The 24875-nt window shown below is 39.7% G+C and overlaps 1 protein-coding gene across 4 annotated transcripts in view; it reads right to left on the reverse strand.

Moving 5' to 3' along the window:
• The window catches only part of kansl1a (KAT8 regulatory NSL complex subunit 1a), a 32173-nt gene extending 17487 nt beyond the window's left edge, over positions 1–14686 (reverse strand). For 3 of the 4 annotated variants that reach the window (XM_069664184.1, XM_069664183.1, XM_069664181.1), the window contains exons 1-2: positions 9708–10142; positions 5518–6991 (exon numbers count right to left, since the gene is read on the reverse strand). In XM_069664184.1, the coding sequence (XP_069520285.1) occupies positions 5518–6923 (1406 nt within the window). In that variant the 5' untranslated portion in view covers positions 6924–6991; positions 9708–10142. Of the gene's footprint in view, positions 1–5517; positions 6992–9707; positions 10143–13526; positions 13610–14663 lie in introns of those variants that run through there. The other variant, XM_069664182.1, reaches the window with a different exon arrangement.
• Positions 14687–24875: the final 10189 nt, after the last annotated feature.

Below are 24875 nucleotides of genomic sequence, written 5' to 3' on the forward strand. Positions count from 1 at the left end.
CAATTGTGGGCAGGAAACACTTAATGTGACTTAGTTATGTGCATAAGGTGACAATTCATATATCTGTAGTTTCCAACATGTTCATATTTTGAAACAAAAGCTCCTTGTACAAAAATCTGTCACAGGAACATGAATATGAATAGAGGTAATAATGCTATGGAGGCAAAACAAAGGCCTGTAGACATTTTTCTTTCCATATGAAACGCAATAAAATCACTTTGCTATTGTTTCACAAACCATTCACTCATCATTCAAACTGAGTAACAAGAACAAGGGAAATCAAAGCAGCAGCTGTCATTTTAATGTCTTTGTTCTCTAGAGTCAAGGATTTTCAAAGCACATTTAAAGAGCTGAAAATTCACCAAACACTGAAACATTTATGGAGGCTGAACACTGCCTTATTTTTCAGGTTTATTCCGATGCTGCCAGGATGGCCGGCTGGAGTTTCACAGGGCAGCTGGTTAAACTCATCTTTAACAGGAAGAGAGTGCTCGGGAGCCGGGATAGTGAGCAAGGCCGGCCGACAGGGTGTGGGGCAGGAAAACTAGAGAGGGCAAATTCAGCCGGAGAGCTGCAGCAGTCATTACATAAAAGAGGGGGGTTATGTAACGCCTGTGGGTTTCGTGTTGAGGAACTTGGGCCTGGCTAAACACATCCAGATGTGTCGAACGGGACAGAAACCTATACAGGAACTCGCATACATACATAAACACATATACACAGAGGAAGGGAAAGAGGGAAAAAAACATAGCTGAGCTACTCAGACTGCAGAGTAATGCTGAGCCATAAGCATGAAAGGCACGCTGTAGTCTCAGCCAGCCTAGTTACCCTAGTTCACAAGCAGCAGGCAGACAGGCATTTCAACTGTCTTACTGCATGCAAACAAGTACTCCGGATCACCTAGCCATCTGAGAGACAAAAAGCCTGCAAGCCTCGGCACATTTTGCTGCTGGTCAGATAACAAATTTCAGACAATTTCATTGTTCTGTGTACGAGCCATTATGTAAGCTCTGAGATTTCCTGATGAGCATTATTGTTGCCTCAGAAACAAGAGACTGTGCCCACTCACTCCTTAACACAGAACAACCCAAGATACATGTAACATGCCTAAATAACAGAATATCCTTTAACATCCACTTCTAATGTATGAAGTGTCTCAGTCACTTTGCAGCTGGTTATAAAGCAGACTTCCTTCTGTGAAGCTAGAAGCACCCACACCCTAGTATAGAGGCCATTATGGACGTCATATCCACAGACAGACACACTGGCTCGAGCACAGAGGCCCTGCAGCATAAGCACGACAACAGATGTTGGCTATCCCCCAATCCTCTAAGATACGGGAAACCACGTCTACAGTATGGATGGGGATGACAGGATTAGTTGTAAGCAATGCGCTGCATTCAAACAAGCAGCCCAAATAGGTTATTTTCCACCGTGCTGTAAACTCAGCTGACGTTAAATAATTGAAGTGCTGCTGCTTGGAGAAGACGTTACATTGTCTGTAGTGTTTACTGGTGTAGAGCTGTAAGCCAGTAATTGGTAACTGGGACAAAATTTCAGTTGTGAAAATGTGGCATTGTGGTTATATACATACACACACACACACCCTATTCCTGCAAGAACAACTCATTCACAATCAGGTATGTTTTCTCCTCTGCAGGTTGAGGAGCTGAGAAACCCTTTTTACTTGCTGTGGGGCTGGATGATTGTTCAATGAGCATCAGACGGCTGCTCATAAAGACATTACAGATGGACTGCTTTATATTTCCAAGGCTCCAAAGCTTTCACTCAGTGCACAGAGAACTATTAGGCTTACATGTGCCACCACTTGGCAAACATTTGCAAACGCCAGAAGTGACAGGTGCTTTTGTGACAGCCATACAGCAACTCTCACACAGGGCTTATTGAAGAGCACCTGAACACCGCTCCATGAACCGGTTTTGTGCTGCTCAAATTGCATAATTTTGCAGTATTGTGCAGCAAGTAATGCAGGTCAATAAAACCGCTGTTCTCTTATAAAACATGGCTGGACCTGTTGTCAAGTGAACTCAAGTCTAGATGCATTTTTGTGAGGGGAAAACGACATGGGGTTGCTTAACAGAACTCCTGCAGGGAAGGCAGCATTTAGATATTTGCTACAGAAGGCTTTAACATGAATCAGCAAGCATCTGATGATTATATTACTGATTAACAACACATTTCCCCCCATTAATAATGTTTAAAGATTAATGAATATTATGTGTATATGTGCCGTCATTTAACCAAAGAGGCCAAAGTACACCTGGTCTGGCAGAGTTCTTTCCACTAAGTATAGGAATTAGGAATTTACAGTTTAATAGATAAGTTAATGAATGTGCTAGGTTCATGTCACAAGTAGCTCCATGTCATGAATAATATATACAATTGTGACTCAATATATTAGCCAGATACTCATCAAAACATGTTTAAAACTCTTAAAATGGAACCAGACATACTGAAATAAGTCAACGCTATGTTTAGTTAAGAATGTTTTTCATGCATCACCCCTGCTTAAAGAGGATAAATAAATAAGAACTACATAAATAAATATAAATGTAGTTTACATTTGGATGGTTTTGATGGTTACATATTGCTAAAATTTCGGTTTTGGTATAATGTCAAAATATTTGACCTTTTAGTACTTTTATTCATGGACAGAAAACTACCATGCCAATAAAATATACATTAAAACGAAGAGAATATTCAAGATGATCCCTGGAAAAGGAATTCACCAAGATTGACATTTTTAGTCTTTTCTCATCACAATGATAAAATCCTTTGTCCTTCCTTATGCTAGCACTGCTGTAATGTGTGTTCATGTTGTACATAAGCTAGCTGGCTAGCTAGTTTTTCCTGCTCATCTGAAGCTTTCATTGGACGCAAAATGATACACCTGAGGGCAGAATGACTCATCTTCATTTTTAATTTTCTTTCCCTGTCAACTCCAAAAATATCATTTAAAATACCTGCAAAACAGCATTTTTTGGCATTGTCAGGCCAGATACCTGCATAAAGGTGATGATCAATGCAAAACGTATGTGTTGGGGACTGTAGTCACTGAGGAAGTGGGACAGTCGTTAACAATGGTGACTAAGGTTGCAAGAAGCTGTTCCTGCTTCACAATAAAACCCTCACAATGGTTGGCCGCTGGAATGTTTTAAGGTAAAGCAGGAACAAGATGTGTCATGTTTGCTATTATAGAAGATTAACTGCAGCTCAGAGGAGGAAGAAGTGAGTTTGCTACAAGTAATTTTCCCTGCTTGTTGAAGGACATTAAAAGGCTGTAATGAGCTAGGCAGGAGTCATGTTACAGATGTATTGAGGTGGCTGCATTATCCTTACTTTTATATCTAAATAATACCTCAGTTTCAGATGCTTCTGGAAGTATGTTTGAGTAAACATGCTGGAAGAAATATGATTGGTCTACTTAGGCTCAGCTCACGACCAAAGCTTTTAATCACAGCGTGAATAAAAAAAAAAAAGAATGGAAACACAATTACTTTGGGTGTGTAAAAAATGCACTGCATGATAATGATGAAGTTAAATCATACGTTAAACTATAAATCAGCCCTCCTCTCATGAACACATTGATAGCCTATAATTATTGAAGCCTGTAACCATATTCATCCTCAGTATGGGATTTATATTTATGAGATATTATTAACATTTGGCATGTGTTTACAAAGATACATAATTAAATACTCCAGGTCCATCCAAGTTTAGAATGATAATCCATGGATGTACCATAGTCTCACATTTGATTGTTATGATCTGATCATTACATTACTGATGTAATGAGAATATCGCACTTAAAATGGGTTAATTTCCTATTTCTATCATCATGATCAAGGTGTAGATGACCCATTGACAATCTTTATTTAATAGAAATAGATAAGCCTAATTCAAGTCCGTACTAACATTATACGTTACCAACTGTGGAAAGCCCCTACAACTTCTCAGGGTGTCCTATTTCAAAAGCCCCCAGATCGGAACAGCTTTCAGTTTCATTACAGAAAATAACTAAATAAAATCATTAAAATAAATAAGACAGCGCACGCACATATAATTCAATAAAGATGATTTATCAACTGACTAAATTAGACATTTTATATCAAAACTGCTGTCGTAAGGCTTTTGGTAGTCGAGACTTTTACTGTCTTGATGTGTAATTTTACAACTTAAGAAAATCATAAAACATTTGTATCATAGTAAAATTATTATCTGTGTACTTTCAGTCAGGCCTACACTGCTTTTCTTTTATGTCATGCCTTTGTGGGGTCATCAAATTCCCCGCTATCTACATAATTATCCTTTACATATAAACATTATATAACAGCTGTTATCGATTTGTTATGAAATAGTCTCCTTTTGATGTGGTAATTGTAAAATCTTGTTAAAAGAATTTATCTGTTACATTTGTTTAAATGATATTCACAATGACTCTCACTCCTCCTACAATCTCAGGACACATTAATGCAGCTCACTGTCCACTCTCCTTGAAAACGAGTTGCTGTAAATTTGCACATTAACTGCTCTAATATCTCATTTGACCTTAAGAGGCCCAAGACACAAAATGAATATATTACAAGCAATTTTTCTACGTTGGGGTCATGAATGCAGCACACACAGACACAGTCACTTCCTGCTTCCTGTTTGGCTATGAAGATATTTGGGTCAAAGGTCTAAAGTCAACACAGAAAAGGATAATAAAAATCTGTGTTTCTCAGACACGTCGTTAATAATCTACCCAATCCTGCACAGGTCGGTAGGTCCATTAACGCTGCTAACCCACCTGCTGCACTTTCTTCCCCCCTTTCCTCACATTAATGTCAGACAAATGAGCACCTTGGTGCCTACTTCCCATGGAATAGATTTGCAAGCACCTGCTGAGGTAAAGCTGACATCACACCAGGCAGCATGTACAAAACATAAAACCCACACCTTCTACAAAAACCACCAACACCCCCAACTCTATGTTTCTTCTTGGTTTCGGTTTAAATCAAAACACTCGCTGGCTCTGTGGGCGCTCACTTGTTCGCTCTGCAGATAAACAGAACGTTCAGTCTCAGCCTCTCAGGAGGAAGCACCGTGTGACGAGAAAGCTTTTATACTCCGAGTCCATTCGAGCCTGTATGTTCTCTACAGGATGATACCACCCACACCACTACACATGCTCTCTGGTATCTCTACCCCTCCCTGGAGTTTGACCCAACCACTACTGAGCCGACCAGGCAGTTATAATTGTCATTAGCACCTGCTAGGCCTAAACAGCTTACTGCAGAGCCAAGAAATACAGTGACCAAATTTAATGTGAGTTACTTGGATAGGTGGCAAAGAAACCTACTCACTATGAAACCTTTTTTTCCACATAAATACTGCTTTAAAAATTCTCCTTGAGCCGTAACGGGGAATTTTCCACTACTGCAGAACCATACACATACAAGCCTACATAGTAAATACAAGCCTGATGTCTCTGTAAGTGAGGTCACCTTTACTTACATTTTAACATGTCGCTGCTCAATGTCCACTCTGGCCAGCTCCTCCTCCTCCAGGTCAGAGTCCCCTCCAGAGCTACTTTCTGTTACATCTGAGTCAAAGGCGCTTTCTGCTGAATGAAGGTTGGCTGAGCCGCTCAGATACAGCCTCTCCAGTTCCAAGGGCATGGCGCCGCTTTTCAGAAAGCGACTGAGGCTGTCTCTGTTGTTTGACGAAGAGTGGCGTCCGGTCCTCCATGTAGCCGTCGGGGTTGCCGTCTCCGATTTGCGATTACCTGCTATTAGCCGGTTGAGAGCCGAGTCCAAGAAGCCACCAAGCTGCTGCTGAATGTGCCGCTCCACCTGCTTCGCCTGTACAACCTGAAGACGTTTACGCAGACGCCTTAGCCGACTTTCTATCTCAACTTGGCGGCTGCTGTTGAGAAGGGTGCGCTCCCTTACTTGAGCGTCAAGGCTGTCCGAGGAAGAACTACAGGGCAGAGGAGGATGTGGTGCAGGTGTGCAGGACGGGGAGCCCTGCTGACTGCTACCTGCTCTCTCCCTATCAGAACCCTGTAACTGACCGGTGGCCGTGTGTGGATCAGCCTCCTCCAAATTAACATGTTCAGTGGGGTTAGGGTTGTCATGGGTAAAGGGCGAAAGTGCAACAGACTGAAGCACTGTGGGTTCAAGGTTTTTTCCATCAGTATTTTGAGAAACCCCAGAGGAATGCTTCTGTTTAAGGGTTCCTTTCATTGGGATATGCCCTGATAAGGTAGCTGTTAAGGTCTCAGAATTTAAGGGCAGGTTCTGGGTCTGAGAGTCCGTAGTAGCAGAAGGCTTGTCACCATTCACCGCCACCACACAGCCAGGGCCGGACATAGTGGCCAGCTTCTTGGCCAGGCCGTTGACAGGTGCCATAGGCTGGCCACCTCCGTTGGTGTTGCCACTCATGAGGCTTTTGAGCTGGCTGCCAGAAAGTTCTATCGCCTGCCTCTTCCTTAACAGGAAGTCTCCTCCTCCGTTGAACAGCGAGTTGTCCAGTATTCTGTGGCTCTTCAGCACAGATTGTTTGATGAGCACTCCTTGAAGCTTGATTGACTCCTTAGTTGAAGGGACAGGTGTCACATCAGAGCATAGGTAAGAAGCCACCAGCGGCTGGAGCTTGCCCAGGGCCGAAGCCTGAGCCACAGAGTCTGTTTGGGGCTGCTGCTGCTGCTGTTCCTGGTCACCACCACAAAAGTCAAGGGGGCACTCTTCGGGGGCGGCCTTACACTTGGTGGAGCCGCTGCTGTGGATAAGGATGTTGCTGGCGTTACCGTTGTTCTCTGCACTGGCCGGTGAGAGACTTGAGGATGGGGCAGCCAGTTTGAAGCGGATGTGGTGAGCTTCGGCTGGGGCGTCGGTGAGAGCGGGCGCCATCGCAGCCATGCAGTGCAGAGGGACGGGCACCGCGGCCTGCTCCACTCCACCCGCTTACTGCCCCACCTGTGGACAGCCTGGACATAAAGAGGGGAGGGGAGACAAGAAAGAAAATCAAATTAGTCTAATGAGTTTAAACACCAAGAACCGAAAGTTTACAGAAAATCGTACATCAAATTCTGATCCAGTACTTGTGCGAGGGTATTAGTTTGAAAAAATTCAAGGTAACGTTCACAACCTTGTTCAACCACAACCACATAGTGTATTCAAACACATTATCAAGAACAGTAAAGATTGATTCAATCCTGAAACCAGCAGCTCTACAAAAGTAAATGTATATGTGTGGATTCACAAGAATTCAAAGGGCGTTAACCTAAGTTCACAAGGAAAATCTAAATAGAAAACATTTCAATCTTGAGTGAGAGGGCTTAAAGTTGACTTCAATAAACACAGAAATTAATTTGATTTACATAATCCATATAAAAATATTGTTTCATAACAACATAAAGGCAGGCTATACCAATGTCCAATAAAACATACAAGAGAAATACTTGCACTACAGGTTCTGTGAGCCTGTAAAGGGAGTGGAAAATTACTAACCACCACCCAAAAAGAAAGTACACTTTCTAAAATATTTGGCATCAAACATACTCCCTGAAAAATCCATTACCACTGCTTGATGACAGGTATGACATACTGACTCAAAAAAATCTTGAGTAAATGATTACCAACTTATCTAGTGAAAGGTCTGATCAAATGAACTGGTGACTCATTGACATTTTGTTGACCTACTGGTTACAGGCAAAAATGATCCTACAAAGCAGCAGGGAAAAACCTTCCAGGTGAGGAATACAGGGGAGGATCAAATTTACCTTCCAACCACTCTGTTAGCTCTAACAAAATTTGAGAAATATTCATATAATTTAATAGTAATCAAGATCAATTTGTCTACAGAAGCCCTCTCACATAGACATGAAAAATTTAATGACATGCTCTGACCTTGGTGTGTGGGATGCTGACTATAAAGATGGAATAACAGCAGACATCTGAGCTACATCCCAGGCCAATAAATAATTCCCACTACACCCATGCATGTGTGAACAACCCTTCATTGTCATTTACTCACAAGGCTGCTCTTTATAGAATAGGCTTTGGTATTATATTCTGACAAGGGACAAACAGGAAAAACCAATGCAAATTATCCAAACCCCACTGCCCTACATGTGCCCTGGTAAGTCAGTGTGCAGCAGGGCTTCACACAGCCAGTGTAAGTAGGTGGATTTAGGCCTCAGTATTAGTCCAAAGCACATGATGTCATCCTGACTAGGTTCCTCTGTCAATATCAGCCAAACCTATTGAACTCTAACAATTTCCTTAAATATTATGTGCAGAAAAGGGATTTCATATTAAATATGTAAAGAGAACGACAAATACGCGATTAAGGGGACGTGTTGTCTCATTGGTTAACACGCCATTCACACCGACTGCCTGTATATTCATATTAACCTTTTAAAAGGCTCCCTTCACATAAAACAAGAGATAAAAGCGAGCTGCATCCCCGCGTATCGTCTGCAGGGTCAGATGAATGGGGGCTCAGTATTTCACCGCAGTTTCTAGTCAGCGCGCACTACGCCATGTTGGTATTTCCGAAGCAGATTATGCAATGCAATTCATCTACCTAAAACCGCCCATTCCGCTCCAAACACACCGAACTAGTTCACGCTATAGGGGAGGAAATAAATAACGACCGTCAGTATACACATAACATTAATCCATTATGCATTATGACACCAGCTTAACTGTGAACTCTGGCTGGAGATGCGACAAAAATGTCCACATCCAACGTTAGCCAAGCATAACGTAATCACCAAAATGTCTTCCTAGTGTTTACAAATACATTAATACGTTTAAAGGAAGGTAAGCGCGTCTGTCCAAGGTGCGTTCAAGTGTTATAAGGTTGTTTCGTAATCTTGATTTATCCAATAGCTGCCGTGGTAAACCGTATAACACGAGTGTGTTTGGATCAGTGAGCAGTGCCAGTAAAAAAAAAATCAGCAACCGATGGCCACATCATTTGAGAACCGAAAGATAAATAACATTTCGCTATTTTTTGTCACTCTGTACACTGCGTGCAAATTAATGCGCTCTGCTTGCGGCTAACGTTAGCTCAGAAAGCTGCTGATGCAAGAAACACAACCTGCTCGAGAGCTATAGCGTGCGGCTCTTATAAGCCAACTGCAGTGCAACGCTGCTTGCCCTCATCACGTTATGGATAATTTTGTAGCTTTCGATTTAGTACCACTATTTCCTGTGTCTGATTAAAGCTTGGCTGAGCTTTACGCAAACCTCGTTAAGGAAGTAAACATTTTAGTCACTTACTACGCAACCTACGCGCATCTGAGTTATAGTTTAAAGTCAATAACGCCTGAAGTGATATGCATTATACGTTAAAAACAATGATTGCACATGCATTAACGTCTACGTTAAATCACAGACACTCATATTCATCCACAATAACAAGACACCTTCGCTTGCAACTTATTTTAAACACCGCTTTAAGACCTAATGCAGAGTGGAGACATGGTGTGCATTGCAATTAGACTGTGGAAATAAATACAGGCAGTGTGTTGTTGTAAATCTATACTGGCCCGTCCTTTGCCCTACTTGAGCACACTCGCAGGTGGGTGATTAAAATGTACGTAACGATAATGCACATATGTCAAAAGCTGATAAGTTGGGAGTAGACCCTGCCAGTCTAGCTAGCTCGCTAACAAAGAAAAAGGAGGAACCTACCACGTGACGAGGTTGCACTATCCGAGGGAATTTCGGCAACAATCCCCTGCAGTTTTAATGGAAAAAAACCAAAGGGTGCTAACACAAAAACACGGCTCGATTCAATCACTCTGCCATTAATTAATCCAAAAAAATACAGCCAGATGGCGGAAAAGGCCCGGTTCGTAGAGCGGCTCGGGTTCGTTCCGGATTCAGGCAACGGGCGAATCAACGATCTACACCTCCTCGCCTCGCCAGCTAGCTCGAATATAAGACAAGGCCGTGAAACACTCCTTTCTACCCCGATTTACTTCAAATGTAGGCGATTTCACAGCAATCCTACACCAAAAAATCCGATTCTCAGTAAGCGAAAGGTAATCCAGATGGCAGTTTGTCGCGAGCGTTTTTCTCTCGTTTTAGGGAGAGACGCTTAGAAAATGGCGGCTAGCTCCTCTCCCTCGGATTTGAGTCTGACAAACATAGAAGGGCTGTGTGCGCGTGCGTGTGAGTGTGAGTGTGTGTGTGTTGCTCGCTGGTAGGCGGGAGACATTTCTCATACTCACCACTAGAGTAAAGGGCAGATAAGAAACGACATAAAAGCTCTAAAGAAGATACCACAGGAGGGCATTGTCTTCTAAAAGATAGCGCAATGTCAATTTAGCACTTGTTAGATACACCCTGTTTTAAAGCTGCTGCTGCTGGTAGTTGGACTGGAAATACTGCCGCTGCTGTTCAACACTATTTTCCACCTCATGTGCAGTAAATAACCTAACGTACTTAGCATTTCCCTGCGTTTATATCCAAAAGAAAAGAACCCCATTTATTTACGCATTAAGGGTTTAATTTTGTTCTCTAAATTATAATAATAACAACAGGTGCTGGGAATTATCCTCCCTGTTTCTGTTTGCCATTACAGACGAGAGGGACCAGCCCCTTTTGAGTCGAGTCTGCTTGGCTCTCATGACATTTTAAACAGGAACTAGATCGCCCACCACTACAGCAACCTTACTGAAGGTGCAGCTGGTGGCCACATGAAGGAGCTCGAGCTCACATTATTGTTAAATGCAGCCAAAGCTGAAATATGAAAGGACAACAATTAGCTGAGTAAGAGCAGGGAAGAGGAGCCAAATGAGACCTAATGTGTACAAAATTAATCCTCACAACTACACTAATATACTATGTATATATAATTCACAGCTTTCACATATTCTATATATCATTTACACATTTCTTAATTTTTTCTGTATATAAACAATAATATATATAACATATTAATTACATATTTTTACTGCATTTATATTTTCTATATTTCTTTATACTTCTAGTCTGTAAATTAGTAGATATTAAAGCAAACATACAAATAAAATGTAGTTTAATACAATGGCCTTTGTTTTTGTGTTGTACTGGATTAAGATGAAATAATAAAAAAAGTAGAGCTGCAACAGTTGATTATTATTTAAAATTGACCTGATTATTTAGGCCATTATATGTAATGCCAAAATGGCAGAAAATTATTTTTTCAACTCACTTTATTGTGGTGATTTTTAAAATATTAATAGACTCTTTAAATATTAACTAATACTGAATATCGTTGGGTTTTATATGGACAAAACATGACATTTAAAACATCACTTTTGACCTTTAGAAACTCGTTTGGATATTTTTTTTCTATTTTCTGACATTTTGAAAACCAAAAGATTAATCGATTAATAAAGAAAATAATTGTTACATGATTCCTTACTTTCAGCCCTATTTTTAACTATATAACATTATATACAGCCTGTGCAGCTTCAGAGTTATATAAAAAATATATGTAACATATGTCTCAACAAAACTGTGCATACAAGCATTAAATAAGGATGGGAATTGTTACATTTTTGTATAACATAACCATCATATAATTAAACAAAAGTAAGTTAAGTGTCATGTTAAATGTTATCTGAAGCAGCTGTACAAGAATTTGCTATTAAATTAACAGAATTTTGATTTACATTGGAACTACTGATCGAGTAAACCTGCTGTACTTTACAGATTTTAATCCATCAGTCGTAACTCAGGTTGAAAAGCCAGCGCCGTTCTTAAAAACATATACAAGTCCTTTATAAGCGTTTAGATATTGTAGCCTGTACTCCTGTTTTGGTTAGATCTCTCACATTTGTACATTAAATCATACATATAGAAGTACCTGTACTTGTATAACTGTAATCATTGGGTGAAGCTGCCCCTGTTTTTTTATATTAAACTATACTTTAAAGATAAGTTACTTTCATTAAAGAGATTATTTTACTGTTATCATTTTTATGGGGGATGCTTACATTTCTGTAGTTACTCCCCCTTTTTCTTTTTTTTCTTTTTTACAACAACTGCTGTTTCCTGTTTCTCATGTTCATCAGATTATCTATGGCTGTTAAATAAACAACTGTTGAGGACTTCCTGCGCACTACAAGATTCTCAAAGCTGTTCATCCTTTATGAGTCAATGTGCATATTATTATAATATTACTTCACATCTATTAATCACCGGAAAGTAATTACATAACTAGGTTGAATTTAGATTAGTTCAGTGCCTCTGATCAGACAATGCTTATGACTTACACTGTTAAATGTTAACTGTTAAGCAATGCAAATGAATGCATACCACGTCTTTCCTACGGGTCGTGCATGGCCTTTGTGCATTATCTGACGACAAGAGTAGATATGCATAAGGAATAAGTAATTATTAGTGTGTGTGTGCGAATGAGGGAGAGCGGAAGCTTGTCCTACAAAAAATTAGGCTACATCAAAGATATTTCAACTGAAAGACTTAGCAGTTAAAACTACAGATGAGTGTTATCTAGTCAGTTATCCAATGAGCTGCATTTATCCACTTCTGCTAATTGGTTAAAACATTTATCTATACATCCATCGTCTGGTCCTGCCTCAGGTCTCAGTAACAACAGGCTCTGCTAGGTTGCCTTCACTTCCAGCTCCCAAGCCACATCCTCTAGCTCCTCCTGGAGTGTGCTGTAGCATTAAGAGGACCCTTTACTGTAACTAAGGGGCCATGCCCAAACCCTGAACAACGTGTCCAGACCACTATCCCTCCTCTCTGTGCATTCCAGTAGGTGGCATTTTCCTTGCATCCAACAAATGCTGATTCAACCATTACACCTCCAGATTGATGAGCGTGATTCATAACTCCACAGAACATGTTTCCACAGCTTCAAAGTCCAGTTGCTATGTGCGTTACATCACTTCATAAGACGCAAGATTTTGTGGATAGTGATGTGAGTCTTCTGTGCAGCTGTTCAGCCTTAGAAAACCATTTCATGAAACTCTTGACGCACAGCTTGTGTGCTGATGCTCTTTCCAAAGGCAATTTAAAACTCTGGAGTGAGTGATGAAACAGAGGATAGGCAATTTATGGCCCAGTTCTCTGAGTGTGCGTGGTCTTATTTGTTTGTAGGCTCTTCTACTTTACAATAATGACTTGTAGAAAAGGTAACATCTTATGTGAGTGCCTCATCTAAAGTCGCTAACCTTTTTACAATAACTTCAGAATTAAAAGTTAGTAGGGTTGTCCACAAATCTTCTATCAGATAGTGCATGCATGTTCTAAGTAGATGTGTGTGAGTCTTTCTCTGGAAAATAGAAAGTTGTTCCTGTTGTGGTGAGCCACGGGAACGGAAAAAGGAAACTCATTTTGACCACTAATATCCACAACCTAATTTTGTTACAGTTATCACCCAGAGTGCAGGACCCCAGGCGGGAGCTGGCAAAACCGCATTGCCCTCCAGCTCCGTCAGAAACACGCAAAAATACAGATTTTGACGTAATAACAATAAGTAGTATTTCAAAATACCTTTAACTCCATTGTTGAAGTACTCCACTCAGTAATCCTGGGGGCCATTATTCCAGTCACCGCAGATGGAAATAACATGACGCCTAAAAAGAAAAAGAATGAAGAGAAAAACTTTAGTTGAATTCCATTTAAACACATCGGAACAGAGCCAGGCTCATTAAATAAAGTTGTCAACTGTCTTATCAGCGGTTTGAGTCTCAATGATTCCTAACGTCCAGCTGGCAAGCTAGCGCTAGCTGGCTAGCGATCACTACACGAACGTTATCATTGCAAATTTATAATGAAAAAGTTTTATTTGATGCATAATTTAGACAGTGAGCTTGAATATTTAAAAGTCAGTGACGAAGGCAGTTTCCTTGTTGACTATTCTTTCAAATAATACATTTCCAGTGATTTTAGGAATACAATTATCAGTACTTTCTCTTAACGCTAGTTGAGAAGCTAATGTTAGCCGAACTAACGCTGCTTTCAGAGGTTGTGCAAGTAATCGGAAAAATGAACTTCCACCTGGGAAATTTTACGAGAACGCTCCCTCAATTTGGAAAAGCAAAGGGTTAAGTCGGAGAAAATGTTGGTACTAGACTTACAACGCAGAAACTTATTAACAAATTATTATTTTTTTACTCATTTGTAATTTCATATGGAAATCGAATATAAACCTTAGTTAATGTATACTAATATTGACAGGGATTAGTTTTTAGCAATATTATATAATACATCTTCTTAGTGGCGTCCGTGATCTTGCCGCGTTTAACGCGAGCGCTTATAAATACACCGAAGTCGGAAGATTGACTCCCCAACTTTCGAAATGGAAATGGACCATCCGAGGAGCACGTGAATGCATCACAATGTTTGAGCCTGAGGTACAGCGACGTAGTGAGCTAACGCTGAGAGCCTGGCCAATAACGGCCAACTAAGCTAGCAGGCTAAGCTAATGCTTGCTAGCTTGTTTGCTTCCCGATCCCATACTGACTTCTCAATGACTACAGTTTTCTGCACGTTTGGCAGAAAAGTGTGCTAAAAAAAATCCAACCCACCAAAATCGATCAACCGAGGGTTTAACCCAATGAGTGTTTTTTCCTGACAAGCAGAGCGTTCGTGTATTTTGAGAAAATAACAAGACAAAATCTTACTTACCTGCTTGTCCTGTTACTAACCGTTTACGACTTGATAACAACCGTCCCCCGCGCTCCTATTGGTCAATGCCTCGATTTGAGGATTTCTATTGGCTCCCAGACCTATCAGTCTTCACAAATGCCCGTACAGCGGAAATGTGGACGAAAGTTCATAGCACGAAACTTCTTTATCCAAAAATATTGTTTTCATTTGAAAATGTTTCCTTGAGTCATATAACCTCCACATTATTCGCAAATGACTGCTTTTAATGTGCAATAATATGAGTGTTGTTTACACCGCACGCAAGCTAGCTACTCATAATCCAGGGTGATGTATTTCACTCAATGTAACTCCAACGTCAAATAATTCTATTGCTTTGTCTCTGAAACTTTAGAGAAATGAACCACTCATTTTCACCGCATTACACACATCACGAGTATATAAAGCAGATGACTGCTAATGAGTTTCTTTATTGTATTTCATTTGATCTTATTTCTTCCATCAAATGCTGAGCAGATTTTGCTGGTTGAGTGAGAATTGAATGGGCTTTGTCTCTCAATCATTACCTCGAAATAGGACAGGAGACACAAGAGAGGGCATTTACTTTAGTTAAACCTGGAGCTGGTGAGACAGGAGACAAGTGTATGCAAGGGACAGAGGACTGATGTACATATAAATTAATGAGGCAGAAGTGGGCTAGTGAAAGCAGGATGTAGGATTTGCAACAGCAAAGTGTTGCAGTGAGACAGACCTTTAGAAGTTGCCATGGAGTGATTTACTCACATAAAGAATTTAATATTAGTGAAAATGACCAGCAGCCTACGTCCATGCAGCTTAGCAACAAAGGCCTGAATTAGAGAATGACTTTCTGTATTTGGAGCAATAGCAGCTACTAACATACTGTATATTAGAAATGTATTGTGATAGTTTAGCTACTATATTGCATGCTTTATTGAATGTTTTTAATGGGTGCAATATTGGACAACACTTCTTACTAAAATTAAAGGTCAAGATTGGGCAAGAAAAATGTGTTAATGAAATATTAAGAAGCACTCTGACCTTTAGCTGAATAAAAATAGCAATATCAACGCTTATTAATACAGTGTTGCTTTGCATCAAATAAGCTATTTATTCAAAGGTAGAGAAAGTGTTCAAAGAGTAAGTTATATCATATTATTGAAGAATAATATAATCACCACACTTAAACTATTTTACATTCTGGCTTAATCCAATAAAATACATAATAATGTATCACTTTATTTTATTTTGAAGGGCTGCAACTAAAAATTATTGAATGCAAATACTGAAGAAAAGTAAATTTTTAATAGGTCCAAGAAAACATACTTAGATACATTCCAGCTCTGCGTCATGTTGTCAGAATGTCAGACAGACAGACAGAAAACATATCCAGGGCCCTTACTTATTAAATAAAACACCACACTCTGCTGACAGAACAGCTTCTGTAGGTTTATGTTTTAATGTTGGATTATTATTACTGATGCATTAACATGTAAACAGCATTTTATTCTTGTGGCTAGTTAAGGTTTAGCTTCTTTATATCCTGTTGAGTATCTTAATCCTGAACAATGCATTCTACATGCTATGCTAATCATGTTTTGTAATGGAACATCTTGGTTTTCAAAATAAAAGCTGGCAGACAAATGAAGTGTCTCTGAAAGTCAAACATTTCCCTGCAATATGTTGAGGAGAAATATTAAGTTTTATCACCTAAAAAAATAACTTACAATACACCACATAATACAGTATGATGTTTTATATTTTTGAGGTGATTCCACATTCACAAACATTAATGAATAATTAACCTGAAAGTGTCAAAAGTCTGTTTATCTCTACTTTCCCTTTTGTGAGAGTTTAAGTTAATTTAATTTCTTTAAAAGGCTCTGGGATTTCTTGTTATAACAGGAGATTTGTGTTTAAGCTGTGATAATTTAAGAATTCAGTTCCAGGTAAAGGGAGATAAAGAAAGCAGTAAAAACCCCAACTAACCACCATCCACACACACGTATGCATCCGTATGTCAATCAATATCAATAAATTATCAAACATATTAATACAGCATCTTTCAAACAAGTTAAATGTTTTTCAAAAGTGCTTAACCAGCAAAGAAAGGCTGTTAAAATGGATTAATAGAGAGGAATGTGCATTAAAACAACCAACAAAGCAATGCAAAGATAACATAATCAATAAAAACAACAATAAATATATTACAGTAAAATGTAAATCTATAAATATAATCACATAAATAACAATAATAAACAGCAGTTGGCAGTAAAATGTTGTGAAATACAATGAAATCAATAATAATGATGCAGATAAATAAAGTAGTTATTAATAATAGGACACTAAATAAAAGTATAAAGCGTTTTTGTTGCACGCCATGATGTTCTTCAGCTCTTAAATCTTACAAAACATTTTCTTGTGACGCGTTTATAAACTGAATTATTGATGATAAAACGTCTCCGGTCCTGTTTACCGATGACTAAACTTATTATAGCTCCGTCTGGCTTTTTATAACACATCTTAAGCTTTCCTGATCTTCCTCCATCTGGCCTCCTCTTTTCCCTCTCTGTATTTATCCCTGGCTCATCCTCATTCTCCAAATAATCACTCAACACATGGACTTTCTTTGACAATGATTTAATGCCACGGGGTAGGAGCTCTTTACAGACCCAGAGTTTGTGTTTTTATCAGGCTGGGGTCAAGATGTCTTCGCCAAGCTTTGGAAAGTTCCTCCTCTCTAAATCTAAATGTTTACGCATCTTTTTTGTGTTTATTTGGCTGTAAAAGGCAAAAACTCCTATTTATAGGCCCCAACACTCTGAAACCCCTCTAAATGTAGTTCTAGTAAATCAACACTAGATGGCGCTGATGCATCACACTCAACATCATCATGAGGCGACACGAGAATAATAAAATGCTCTCATTCATATATTTACTGTGGAGTACTTAGCAGCATTTAAATGGGAAATACATGATTTATAACACTATGATGCAGATCTGCACTGACTTTAAACTGTTTACTAATTTGCACTGTTTGTTAGCTTCTCGTACGAAGGCACATTTTGTATTATTACAACCGTTTTTTGCCACGTTTTCATTCATTATCTGTTTAATACACAAGCCTCTTCTTACAGGAGTCTTAGTGGTTGACAATTAATCAATAAACACTTCTATCTGCTTCTTATAAATATACCACAGTTTGTTATTAACCATTGATTAACAGTTTATAGTGTTTTAGATGCTAAATACGGGGGCTGGAAGGAGAGTGATGCCAAATTTACTGCCAATTTACTTTGATAGAGTTTCAAAAGAAGGTTATTATTCTAAAATATAAATAAAAAGCCTATCGTTCTTTAACAGTGTCTCTGAATAGCAGCTTTGATGATCCAATCACTGTAAGGTGAGATAATAGGCAACGTGCTCTCATCAACATAATAATGCCGCCTCATAAAAACTCGTCTGTGCGTCACTTTATTTGCATTTTGCAGTAAATCTCAATGACGCATTTGGGAACATGTGATCTTCTACCAGAATCAAACAGCAGGAGTTCACAGTGCTGGACTTACTGAACAGTCCAAGGGCTCAAAGAAAATGTATTTTTAATTAAGATTCAACTGTTTAAATCAATAAAATAACTTCTCTCTGAGGCTCCTGTCAGCTGACCACAGCCAGCTGTAGATGTTTGCATGCAGCAGTGAGCCGGTTAATATCACCCAGACTCTCTCAGAGGAGAAACATGAGCTCAGCTGATTACCCTAACACAGTTATATTGTTTACATATGAACAGGTTACTTGAGTAACCATGTTATGAGCTGCGCGCTCATGCATATAAATGCATAATTGAGAGCAATTTGGCACCGCGACTCTCTCCTGGGACCGACTGCAGATCACAAGGAGGCATTTCTTCATTCAACCGTCAAACATGTCGTTTGGTTATTTTGTTACCACTTCATCTTGATTATTAAAGTTAAAATAATCAGCAGATTTACAGCGTCTAGCTTTAATTTCAGGGCATATTGAAAGAGTAACATAACATAACGAGAGGATTTTTAATTAGATTTTTAAAAGTGGGAAACAGGTGTTGGTTGAGCAGTCCATGTGCAGAGGCCACGGTCCTCTCTGCGGCGGCATTGGGTCCCCGGGCCTTTGCGGCGTGTCATCCCCTACTCTCTCTTCCCCTCTCTATCCACCGTCCTCTCTATACATGAAGGCTTAAAACGCCCCAAAAATTAAATCTTTAAAAGTGGGAAACAAATCGATGTACGATGCTGTTGCTAGCTAACAAATAAACATCAGCTTTGTGATGCTAAAAGTTGAAGGTTGATTGATGCTTGGATGTCATGGCATTATTTGTTGTGATTGGTCGGTTCAAGCTTCTATAAGCACACGTCATTTTCAGACTGTAAGGTTAATACTGAGGTACATAAAATGGCAGTTCCTCCAGTGGCCACTAGAGGCTGGCTCCAAAAGCGAGTCAACCCCCATTAGGTCCCATGTTGAAACGTTTACATGTTTACAGCCTGGTACAATGAAAAGTTTTGGTCTTATTAGTGGCTTATTTTCTAATTCATACTGCAGTGGGTCCATTTTTTATTTAAGTCACAAGTTTGAGTTATATTAATGCTAAATGAGGCAGACAGAAGAGCACAAGCTGGATGTCGTTCTAGTGGCAGAGCGGTTGTGTTCAGGTCTTTGTCGTCCAGAGTTTCTTTTTTAATCTGGGTAACAAGAAGCTTATGAATTATTTGGATGCAATTGATTAATACATTATCCTTTTTCAGACAAACTTAATCAAGGGATACAATCAACATGGTTTTAAAAGAGCATTTTTCTTTTCATCGTGTCTTTAAATTCGTCTAATTCAGATTATTATTCTCCTTGTTCCATTTTATAAGACAGCCTCTCTTTTCAAGACTAATTGTTTTGAAAAAGACTTTCTGAAGACCAAATCTTGTTTTTATAAAGAAAATTATATTTTACTGTTATTATAGATATATTATAGATTATAGATATATATATTATCAGTCCTGAAACAGACCTTCGTTGTGTTTTTCAGTAACACACTAGCACGCTCCTGTCAGTCTCTCTGGAAGCAGCCGCTTTGAGGACCACATTTTTTCTCTGTTAGCATCTGTTAGCTAATACTGTTAGCATTTTTAAGACAGTCTTTTTGGTCTCACCGTCTTCAGACATTGCCCTCTGCAACACCGTATTTCTGTGCTGATTGACAGCTGTTTAATGACTCTGCTGCAGTGATGAACTCCGCCTCAGTTGTCGGTTAACTTCGCCGACTGTTGAGCCACTGTGTTCCGGACGATCACCGCGTCTCTCCGTCTTTCATCCCCACCATGGCTCTGTAGTTGTGAGTGACGGCTGGCCTCAGTCAGAGGGGAACACTCGCTTTAGAATATTGGCATTTAAAAGTCTAGACCTCGAATATAAGACGATTCCACTTTTTCAGATGTATTTCAAGGAAAAGAAAACGTCTTATTTTCGGACCAATACGACAAGTGTCTGTTTAAATATTTTCTGGCTTCTTCCGACTCATCCTCACAGCCACATGATGAGTTTAATATTTAAGACTTTTTCACGGCTGCACCATCCTATTAAATATAAATGTGTTTAGCCACACATATTCACTATCTAAGGAGACTAGAATTGGAAATAGATTTCTGTGTGACTGACGGATGAGTTTATTAAATGACCGACTCGACACTAGGTCGGAGAGGTCGTAGAGGTTAAACCAAGGCCAGTGTGGACGTGTAGATGTATTGATTTCCTCCTGAAAATTGAATTGCATTGTTGTGAAGCTGGAAGCTGCAGAAGGATGCAGCCTCTTCACTAAACAGCATACCACATTAAAATAACAAGGAGAACTGTTGCAGGTAAACAAACAGTCATAATGCAATAATCAGAGTGGTGATGTGTCGGCCCAGTCTCAGTGCAGACTTGGTGTATTAATAAATGGTATAACAAAAGGGCAATGTTTCTGTATAATGTTATACAACTTAAATGAGTTGTCTTTATTTCTTATCCACATTGGGAAGCACGATGTTATCGGCTCGTTATCGGTATCTGCAGATTATGACATATCAGCATCGACATGTCATTATTCTGACGATATTTTCCACCGATAAAAAAACGCTTTCATTATACATCGATGATTCCCCAAAAAAAGAAAAAGAAATCTGGCATTTTGTACATAACTCAAGTTTAAGTAGTTTTCATATCCTGCCCAGTGAATGTGTACATTTTGAAAATGTTATTTCGGCATCTGCCAGTGAGCCACTACAATAAGAGCAGGCATGACATCAATTCCACTACAGGGGAGACTTCATGTTCTCTGCAATGAGGTGGAAAAAACATGTGCCGAATATGTCGGTATCGAAATCGACAAACAAGGTTGGAAAATATCGACAGATCGGATATCCTGCATTCCTGATATGAAGTGTTTTATTTTTATCAGACAACTACGATTGTTATTTTTGACCCACTTTTTAACATCACTATGACCGAATATTCGCAGAATGTTACAGATTTATTTCTTGCAACAAATTAGAAACTAATAAAAGAACACACATCTGTAATAATGTTTGATATTTTTTATTTTAAGGTTTTTATACCAAACAAAATGTAAAGTTATGATATCCTAGGATTTATAAGACTTGGTATAATCATAATAAATAATTTAAGTGATATTTGTGCACACATACCGATCACATAAAACAACCGGTTTTATCATTACCGTAAAATCTGGAATATAAGACGCAGTCTGTTTTTGGGGGTATTGCAGGGAACATTTAATTTATTAATAAAAATGATTATGCAAGTTATTTCAACACTATTTATCAATTTATTTTCTTTCTGAACACACAAATTACAGCCTAACATCTGTTTTCACCATGTCGAGTTTGAAGTCCTGCTAGCTACCGGTGCGGTGTTTGAGCTCAGCCTACGGTAACGCTGATCATCATGGCGGCTGCACTGGCGATCATGAAGCTTTAGCTGGATTATAGCGCCATCGTCTGGGTAAAATACCGTAACAAAATAAAATCTCCCTCTCTGTATTTTATACCAGTTTCAGAATCAGAAATACTTTATGAATCTCCTGGGGGGAAATTCAGGAGAAGTTTATTGGTTGCACCGGTGTTTAGGACGCAGCCCAGTTTTTAGATGAAAAAAATGTATTAAGAGTGCGTCTAATACAATTTTACTCCTCTCCATTGTATTCTTGTGTCACTGTCTACAAGTGTTATTGCTTTTGTAATTTACAACTATTTACATCTGTAGGCCTGTAACTGTAGTTTTATGTTTATGTTATCTTTGTCGAGCTTGCTGTCCTTGTTTTAGACGTGTGTCTATTTCTGTGTGAACTTAAAGAACAATGTAACCCTTCATGGCTGATAAAGTTGATTCTCATTCCGATTCAAGTCTCAAAATATCGTGAAATATTTCCAAATCGAGCGCCGTCTGGGAGCCGAAAGATTGCAGCGCTCATCCAAATGAGGAGCCTGAATTTTCATCACTGCATCCGGACATCTGCGTTAATGAGAGCTAGATCATCGTGACTAAACTCTAATCAGAAAAACTGTGAAGATGAGCAACTCTCCCGAAGCTAGAATTACAAAAATGAGTTGGTACGACGGCATTAATCGTTCGCCTGAAGCTCCATCTGTAGGCAGTGAGTAACCCGGACTTCACATTACATTTAGAGCTGGAGAAATGCAGAGAACGCATGTTTGGATGGTTTAAAAATCGCCATGAATACAGTCACAGTCCATTTTTGCAGCATGTATTTTTCCCCCGTTTCTCGCTGTGCATTGGCGTGACATCACAGATTAAAAGCAGGAAAGCCTCTCTGTGTTTGTGGTCATGGGAACAACACTGTGAATGCTCAGTTTGGCAGAAGGATCGTATTTAAAAGCTCCCCCTCTGAGACACACACACACACACACACACGAAGCTTAAAAGGATCACACGAAGCTCAAAATGTATTTCTTGTTTGCTTCTCTCTCAGGGGGCCGTGGAGACAAATGGCAGCGTGATCCGGAGCGCAGCTCTTAAAGCGAGGAGCCCATAACGTTAGCTGAACGTGTAGATGTGTTTTCTGCGGTGGAGGTCCATCCTGTCGTCTCTATAAATAAACATCTTAGCCGTCTTGAATTTTTCATTCAGTCGAATGCAACAGACACTTTATTTTTCTCTTCACATTTTTTCAAGTATGAAAACAACAACATTGAAAATAAATAACAATAAATAAGGTTGTGATTTGGTTTGAACACCGTTTGTACCACGTGACAGAGAAGCCGTCAGAGTCGCTGATGGTCTCTCTTTCTCCTGTCTGACTGAGCTGGAATGAAAACATGTCACCAACATGCTCTGCTGAGTAAAAGATTTTGGTTGCTCCATTTAATAAAAAAACATGAATTTGTTGGGTTTTAATTTCTTATTGGTGTGTTCAAAACAAATGTGAAGCAAATCTGATTTTTGGTGAGCAGGGGTACAGCAGAATGTAATGCAGAGTTGTGATTGGGCGATGCAAATCACGCAAAATTCTCGTCATATGTAAGAGTTCATAATTGGCGAGAAGTCGACCGATGTAGTCACAGCGACACCATCGGTTCGGCGGTTTGTCCGTCGCCATCTTGGTTTTTCAAAACCAGAAGAGACCACAGCTGTGTCTCAATTCGGGGCTGCATCCTTCGAAGGATGCAGGCTACGAGGGATGAGTCATTCATTATCTATGTAAACACTAAAGCCGAACTGAAATGAGACGGTCTGGTCTATGGAGGATTTTCTCTCTGCGTCACCAGCTGTTCCCGCTCTTACCCTTACTCTACCCGGTAGCTAGCTGGCTAACTAGCTATTATAACTAATGTCACGTAACTTGTTTCAAGGCCCCTTTCGTGTTTTAACATTTGTATCTCTAGCTGTTCGATTGAGTTAAATCAATAAATTCCGTGGCCTTGTTGGAGTTCGCCATCTCGTTTGAATTGGCGTGCAATGAATCTGGGGATATACGTTGGGCCACGAAGGATCTACCCGACGGATCCTTCGTGGCCCGGGAAAAGGAGGATGCATCTGAAGGAGCCTTTGAAATGGGACAACGCTGTGATGCAATCGGCTTTCAAGTACGTCCTTCGAAGGATGCAGCCACTGAATTGGGACACAGCCCTGCTTTATCGTCTATGTTACTCTAAACTGGACAGTAATTTACTAAATGAACATCATGCTGTATTGAAGGAGACTTGAAACTGAAGACTGAGACCATTAACTCGTTAGGAAAATGTTTACTGAGATAATAAATCAAGTGAGAAGAAGGCCCTTTTTTTCACCCCCTGCTGGCCATTATAAAGAATGCAGGTTTAAGGCACTTCCAAATTGATTTCACTTTTGGAACTTATTCCCCTTTCCCACCAAAATTAGCGCGTTGATGCGGTTTTTTCAGACCCAGGAAGACCCGCTTATAGATGCTGATTGTCTCTTTTCCCATTGCCAGTGAAGTATCCTCCTGTCGGTCTCTTTCCTGCTGCATCACCGCCTGACGTCACAAACGCGCCGCAGACAGGGTTAGTAAACTGTGAACTGTGTTACGTCTGTTACAGTCTGTTCATCAAACTCGCCACCGACAAATTTCGAACGATGTTCGACGGCTGCTCCGATGGAGACGGGTGGAATTTGTAGCTGAGATGACGAGGAGTCGCAGAAGTTACCGACGGAGCATAACATCGCACCGGAGAGGGGGAGGAGATTAACGTGTCGACACAGGTTTTGTGTTCCCATCAATGCCGATCGGAGACGAGGCGATAATTAACCGGGAGTCATTTGACCCGGGTCTGAATGCTGATTGTAGCCTTTCCACGAAGCAAAAAAGTCGAGTGTTAGCGGGTTTTTTGACCAGTGGGAAAGCGGTTTAAGAGGTTCTGTTCCACCTCTTATACACAGTCTATGGACAAAACATTTCATTATTGACGCCATAGTCAACCTTTACATTTCAACATCTTAACTGTAGAAAGGATAAGAACAGAAAAAACCAAAGGACTAAATGTAAAATGGTAAAAATATGTATCTGTTATTTGATTCCAGACATCAAAGGTTGCAAAAAGTCCCAAAAAGCCTAAATTTGCTTCCTATTTGTCTGAACACACCTTTATATCCACATTAACCTGACTGCTCTTTAACCTGAGCACACACTCGGGTGCTCTTTAACCA

Source organism: Semicossyphus pulcher, unplaced genomic scaffold, assembly GCF_022749685.1.
Source record: "Semicossyphus pulcher isolate SPU_LCO1_2020_fin unplaced genomic scaffold, fSemPul1.0.p SCAF_16, whole genome shotgun sequence".
Lineage (NCBI taxonomy): Eukaryota > Metazoa > Chordata > Actinopteri > Labriformes > Labridae > Semicossyphus > Semicossyphus pulcher.